The 7081-nt window shown below is 33.6% G+C and overlaps 1 protein-coding gene and 1 long non-coding RNA gene across 3 annotated transcripts; both read left to right on the forward strand.

Moving 5' to 3' along the window:
• Positions 1-653: 653 nt before the first annotated feature.
• Positions 654-1171, forward strand: LOC125842003 (probable transcriptional regulatory protein At2g25830). Its single transcript, XM_049521196.1, has 2 exons — positions 654-910; positions 984-1171. Exons 1-2 carry the CDS (start codon positions 811-813, stop codon positions 1151-1153), a joined length of 270 nt encoding a protein of 89 aa, XP_049377153.1. The 5' UTR covers positions 654-810; the 3' UTR covers positions 1154-1171.
• A 2989-nt stretch (positions 1172-4160) lies between these two features.
• On the forward strand, positions 4161-6671 carry LOC125842009 (uncharacterized). Of its 2 annotated transcripts, none has more exons than XR_007443856.1 (2): positions 4161-4260; positions 6329-6671. It is a non-coding gene; the product is annotated as an uncharacterized LOC125842009 (long non-coding RNA). The 2 variants fall into 2 exon arrangements; XR_007443857.1 differs by lacking the exon at positions 4161-4260 and adding an exon at positions 5210-5309.
• The last annotated feature ends 410 nt before the right edge of the window (positions 6672-7081 follow it).

Here is a 7081-nt window from a genome sequence, read left to right on the forward strand (position 1 = left end):
GAATGTTAACGGATGAAGAGTCAGTCCCTATAATGAAAAACTCATGAGTGAAATAACAAATAGAAGTTGTTTGATTTAGTATAATATTGTTAATGTGTAGTACCTTTAACAAGAATCATCTGATTTTGAGAATGACCAGCCATTAAAGTATTTGAGAAACAACAAAATAAAAAAATATAAAACCTAATTTATATAACTTTTTAAAATTAAATGTCAGATCATTATGAACTTTAACTCAGATACAAAACCAAGATACATGAAAATAATAAAATAATAGAAACAAACATATATGTATAATGCTGATTTGAACATGCAAATATGTATTGAGAGGATAAAGGAAGAAAAAGGGAGATTAAATTTAAGATAATTATCCAATACCATATTTAAGGGATTTGTGTATCTAATTAAATATTTTAAAATATGTGGTATAAATATTAAAAGTGATAGTATATGTAATTGTTTTAAACTAGAGGTAAATACAGTATATATGGCAGTGATGTATGTGTAGTTAGGTAGTTTTTCCTTCTTTTAATACCCTGGTTTAAAATAAAATGTTTTCCTTTTCAGGGGTTTTAAGTTTCAACTCGGCTGCTTATATGGTGCTCCATTCCCCTGGCACCGTTATTCAAGAAAACTTTATTTGATTTAGGATTTAGGATTTAGGATTTAGGATTAAGGATTTAGGATTAAGGATTGAGGATTGAGGATTGAGGATTGAGGTTGAGGATTGAGGAGCACAAATGCATCCACTAGAACTCTGAGGTAAAGTAGAAATTCACAGAAACCCAATTGGAAGTCTATAGAATAGCAATGGTGTATTCATCTTCTTCAATTCGAGCTTTTGGTTCACTTCTCTGCAGAATCTCAAATGGGGTTAATCTTAAACCCCACCATTCTTGCACTCTCAGAAGTAAGTACTCCCATACATCAATAAAAAGCAAATCTTTATACCTTATTTTCCTAAATTGTTTATTTTCTTGTAGGTGTTTTTTTGTTGAGTGGGAATTTTTCGTCTTCTTCATGGTATTCATCTTCTGATATAAAGGTCTTGCCTTTAGAACTTCAATCGAGCAATTCAGTGAGAAAGATTTGGACTTCCTCTCCTCTCTGTATGGGCAGGCGCTCCTGCAAAATTGCTGGCAGAAAGGTATAAAATGTTCTTGCTGTTTACATTTAAATCATATAGTTCTGGTTTTTTTTTTTTATGACAAGATAGTTCTCGTTTCTTTTCTTTGAGCAAAAAAATTAAAACAATTCTACTTGTTGTATTTGCTTTGATACAAATATTGTTAACTCTCCGATTCAATACTATTCAAATGTATTGGGATCTTAGAGATTACCTCAAGTTAGAATCTTTCTTCCTAACTTGATTTCATCTACCAAAGAAAAATGTAGTCTTTTGGTCTATGCTAACTCTGAACAATAACAACAACATCATAGCTAGTGTTATCCTACAAAATGGGGTCTGAGAGGGTAGAGTATACATAGACCTTACTACTACCTTAGAGGGAGAGCGGATGTTTCTGATACACCTTCAGCCCAGTGTCTTAACTCTGAAGTGTTCAGAAATTTATATGTAGTAACGATCTGTGGAAGCATTGTGATTTCATTGTTATGTAGCGTCAACATCCTGGGAAATATTTATTCGTGTGATTTTGAGGTTTCTGTAATGAAGATTGACGTTATTTGACTGCAGTAGTAGAAGAAGAGTGATGCATTTATTGAGATTAGATAGTTCATTAGGTTAGACTTATTTATTAAATGTTTTTGATTACAAGAGAAACCCGCAGCCACTACCCTTTATGGTAAAACCCTGCTCCTATGCAATAGCTTGTAAACCACAAAGGAGAAGTAATCCACACTAGGCAAGCCCGGTGTGACGAGGTTGACCCAGAAGGAAAACTAGAATTATTTATTAAATGTGGACTATATATAAACTTATTATTATGTTTTTAGCAAACCAGGCTGAATGTTAATAGTTGGTGGACAACACGCAAGTCATGTATTTATGTAGATTCCACACGGGCATGTATTATTTCATGTAATAGGTGTGGGTTGGCAATAGTGTAGGTGTTGGAGACCCATGAGCCCATAATGAGGAGGCAACCTAGGTTAAGGCTTTAAAGCCAATAAATATGAGGCTAGGTCCCCTTTCTCGAGCTTGCTTTGCAATCACGGGAAACAAAGAAGCAAACCTCTGGTTTCTCTTTTCTATTTTTTCCCTCTTCAACAACACATTTTAAGATGGTCAAGATTCATTTTGAGTGATATAGGTAGTTTTCATAAATAAATTTAAGAAATCTAGACCCACTTTGTTAATAAGATCCAGGAAGACTATCAATTTGAAAACACACATGACAAAATTATCTCAAAGATAAAACAATTTATTATATACCATGATTCGAAAACCGTGGATCAAGATCTCTAATTTCATAAACTCTCTGTTCAATAAAGGATTCATAAATGACTCTTATCACTTATCAGATTGTTGATACTAACTGAAGCACGTATGTGTTAAAAGAAAATTGCTAACGAGTTAAGTCCCCAAAGCCAAGATCAACTTTGAACTTGATTCACCCGGACTATTTAATAGAATAATGTTGTGCATATGCGCAACAATCAAAACAAAATCATAGTCTATAAACAAACTTCATTTCAGATTTAACCGCGATACAAATTGCGTTAATTTCAGTAAACCGGACTATTCATCGCATGAATGATTAATAGGGTCAATAATCTATGTAATATGCTTTGATGCCAAGTGTAAATTAACACGACCACAATAATCACATACATTAAGAAGACCTATGATATTATTGTGAAATACACGAAAAAATGTGCGCACTTTTATCCACTATAACAATGCACAACTCAAGAGGAACTATGCTGAGTCTTCCTCTCCTTTGGCTTATGACGCATGGCTTAGCCTAAGATTTTTTCTCATAAGGTGCCAGCCATCATAAGCTAAAGTAGAGGAAGACTCAACTAGTTTGTCATATGTTGTATGTTGCTATGGTGGAAAAACGTGCACACATTCTTTTCGCGTATTTCACAATATTTTAGGTGTTCTTAATTTTATATGGTTATAGTGATCGTGTTTCTCAATTAATTTACACATGGCATTAGAGCATGTTACATAGATTATGAACCTTATTAATTGTTCATGAGATGAATAGCCCGGAATACTGAAATCATTTATGCGTAAATTATGGATTAAGGTTGAAGGTTAGTATGTATCCGAGCAATGTCTAGTTCCCTTACCTGTATTGGTTGAGTTCAAGCATACCTCAAGTCTAGAGTGATTTTAGTCAAACCAACAAATATCCATAAATAAATTTAAGAAATCTAGACCCACTTTTTAAATATGATCCAAGAAGACTATCACTTTGAAAACACACATGCCGACAAAAATATCTCAAAGATAAAACAATTTATTAAATACCAAGATTCGAAAACCGTAGATAGAGATCTCTAATTTCATAAAATTTTCCTTCAATAGAGGATTCATAAATGACTCTTATCACTTATCAGATTGTTGTTACTTGCGGAACAATGTATGTGTTAAAAGAAAATTGCTAACGAGTTAAGACCCCAAAGCTAAGATCAACTTTGAACATGATTCACCTGGACTATTTTAATAGAATAATGTTGTATATATACGAAACAATCAAAACATAATCATAGTCTATAAACAAACTTCATTTCAGATTTAACCGCGATACAAATTGCGTTAATTTAAGTAATCCAGACTATTCATCGCATGAACTATTAATTGGGTTCAATATCTATGTAATATGCTTTGATGCCAAATGTAAATTAACACGACCACAATAATCACATAGATTAAGAAGACCTATGATATTGTGAAAAACACGAAAAATATGCGTACTTTTATCCACTATAGCAATGCACAACTGAAGACGAACTACGCTGAGTTTTCCTCTCCTTTGGCTTATGACGCAGGGCTTAACCTAAAATCTTTTCTCATAAGGTGCCTGCCATCATAAGTTAAAGTAGAGGAAGACTCAACTAGTTTGTCTTCAATTGTACGTTGCTGTGGTGGAAAAAGGTGCACGCATTCTTTTCGCGTATTTCACAATATTTTAGGTGTTCTTAATTTTATGTGATCGTGTTTCTCAATTAACTTGCACTTGGCATTAGAGCATGTTACATAGATTATGAACCTTATTAATTGTTCATGAGACGAATAGTCCGGAATACTGAAATCATTTTTGCGTAAGTTATGGATTAGTGTTGAAGGTTTGTATGTAGCCTAGCAATGTCTAGTTCCCTAACCTGTATTGGTTGAGATCAAGCATACCTCAAGTCTAGAGTGATTTTAGTCAAGCCAAAAAATATCCATAAATAAATTTAAGAAATTTAGACCCACTTTTTAAATATGATCCAAGAAGACTGTCAATTTGAAAACACACACGCCGACAAAAATATCTAAAAGATAAAACAATTTATTATATACCAAGATTCGAAAACCGTAGATCAAGATATCTAATTTCATAAACTTTCCATTCAATAGAAGGTTCGTAAATAACTCTTATCACTTATCAGATTGTTGTTACTAGCGGAAGCACATATGTGTTAAAAGAAAATTGCTAACGAGTTAAGACCCCAAAGCCAAGATCAACTCTGAACTTGATTCACCTGGACTATTTTAATAGAATAATGTTGTGCATATGCGTAACAATCAAAACAAAATCATAGTCTATAAACAAACTTCATTTCAAATATAATCGCGATACAAATTGCGTTAATTTTAGTAAACCAGACTATTCATTGCATGAACGATTAATAGGGTCAATAATCTATGTAATATGCTTTGATGCCAAGTGTAAATTAACACGACCACTATAATCACATAGATTAAGAAGACCTATGATATTATTGTGAAATACACGAAAAAAATGTGCGCACTTTTATCCACTTTAACAATGCACAACTCAAGATGAACTATGCTGAGTCTTCCTCTCCTTTGGCTTATGACGCATGGCTTAACCTAAGATTTTTTCTCATAAGGCGCCAGCGATCATAAGCTAAAGTAGAGGAAGACTCAACTAGTTTGTCTTCTGTTGTACGTTGCTATGGTGGAAAAGTGTGCACACATTCTTTTCGCGTATTTCACAATATTTTACGTGTTCTTAATTTTATGTGGTTATTGTGATCGTGTTTTTCAATTAATTTACACATGACATTAGAGCATGTTACATAGATTATGAACCTTATTAATTGTTCATGAGACGAATAGTCCGGAATACTGAAATCATTTATGCGTAAGTTATGGATTAGTGTTGAAGGTTACTATGTATCCGAGCAATGTCTAGTTCCCTTACCCGTATTGGTTGAGTTCAAGCATATCTCAAGTCTAGAGTGATTTTAGTCAAGATAACAAATATCCTTATATAAATTAAAGAAATCTAGACCCACTTTGGTAATATGTTCCAAGAAGATTATCAATTTGAAGCACACACGCCGACAAAAATATCTCAAAGATAAAACAATTTATTATATACCAAGATTCGAAAACCGTAGATCAAGATCTCTAATTTCATAAACTCTCCGTTCAATAGAGGATTCATAAATGACTCTTTATCACTTGTTGTTACTAGCGGAAGCTCATATGTGTTAAAAGAAAATTGCTAACGAGTTAAGACCCCAAAGCCAAGATCAACTTTGAACTTGATTCACCCGGACTATTTTTAATAGAATAATGTTGTGCATATACGCACAATCAAAAAAGAATCACAGTCTATAAACAAACTTCATTTCAGTTTTAATCGCGATACAAATTGTGTTAATTTTAGTAATCTGGAGTATTCATCACATGAACGATTAATAGGGTTCATAATCTATGTAATATGTGTAGATGCCAAGTGTAAATTAACACGACCACAATAATCACATATATTAAGAAAACCTATGATATTGTGAAACACACGAAAAAAATGTGTGTACCTTTATCCACTATAACATTGCACAACTGAAGACTAACTACGCTGAGTCTTCCTCTCCTTTAGCTTATGACGCAGGGCTTAACCTAAGATCTTTTCTCATATGGTGCCAGCCGTTAATAGCTAAAGTAGAGGAAGGCTCAGCTAGTTTGTCTTCAGTTGTACGTTGCTATGGTGGATAAAGGTGCACACATTCTTTTCACGTATTTTAGATTTTCTTAATTTTATGTGATAGTGTTTCTCAATTAATTTACACTTGGCATTAGAGCATGTTACATAGATTATGAACCTTATTAATTGTTCATGCGACGGATAGTCCGAAATACTGAAATTATTTCTACGTAAGTTATGGATTAGGGTTGAAGGTTAGAATATAGCCGAGCAATGTCTAGTTTCCTTACCCGTATTGGTTGAGCTCAAGCATACCTCAAGTCTAGAGTGGTTTTAGTCAAGCCAACAAATATCAATAAATAAATTTAAGAAATCTAGACCCACTTTGTTAATATGATCCGCCCCCAAGGCCTAGCTCGAGTGGCAAAAGGTGGAGGATTTGTGGCTTAGGTCGCAGGTTCAAGCCCCACGCTATGCAAAGCGAAGCCCGATATTTAAGTGGAGAAGGGTAGACGGGCGGGCCCATTATCCATCGAGTTTAGAAGGCAGTGATTGGTCCAAAGAGCGGGTCACAAACGGATTTCTCGTTTATCAAAAGAAAAAAAAAGATCCAAGAAGACTATATCAATTTGAAAACACACACGCTGACAGAAATATCTCAAAGATAAAACAATTTATTATATACCCTAGATCAAGATCTTTGATTTCATAAACTCTTCGTTCAATAGAGGATTTATAAATGACTCTTATCAGATTGTTGTTACTAGCGGAAGCACATATGTGTTAAACGAACACCGCTAACAAATTAAGACCCCAAAATCAAGATCAACTTTGAACTTAATTCACTAGGATTATTTTAATAAAATAATGTAGTGCATATACGCAACAATCAAAACAGAATCACAGCCGAAAAACATGCTTTGTTTCAGATTTAACCGTGATACAAGTAATTTCAGTATTCCGGACTACTCGTCTCGTGAATGATTAATAAGGTTCATAATCTATCT

Source organism: Solanum stenotomum, chromosome 10 (assembly GCF_019186545.1).
Source record: "Solanum stenotomum isolate F172 chromosome 10, ASM1918654v1, whole genome shotgun sequence".
NCBI lineage: Eukaryota > Viridiplantae > Streptophyta > Magnoliopsida > Solanales > Solanaceae > Solanum > Solanum stenotomum.

Coding starts and splice junctions, on each gene's coding strand:
- LOC125842003 (XM_049521196.1), top strand. CDS start 811: ATGGTGTATTCATCTTCTTCAATTCGAGCTTTTGGTTCACTTCTCTGC. Junction 911..983: donor CCATTCTTGCACTCTCAGAA/GTAAGTACTCCC, acceptor ATTTTCTTGTAG/GTGTTTTTTTGTTGAGTGGG.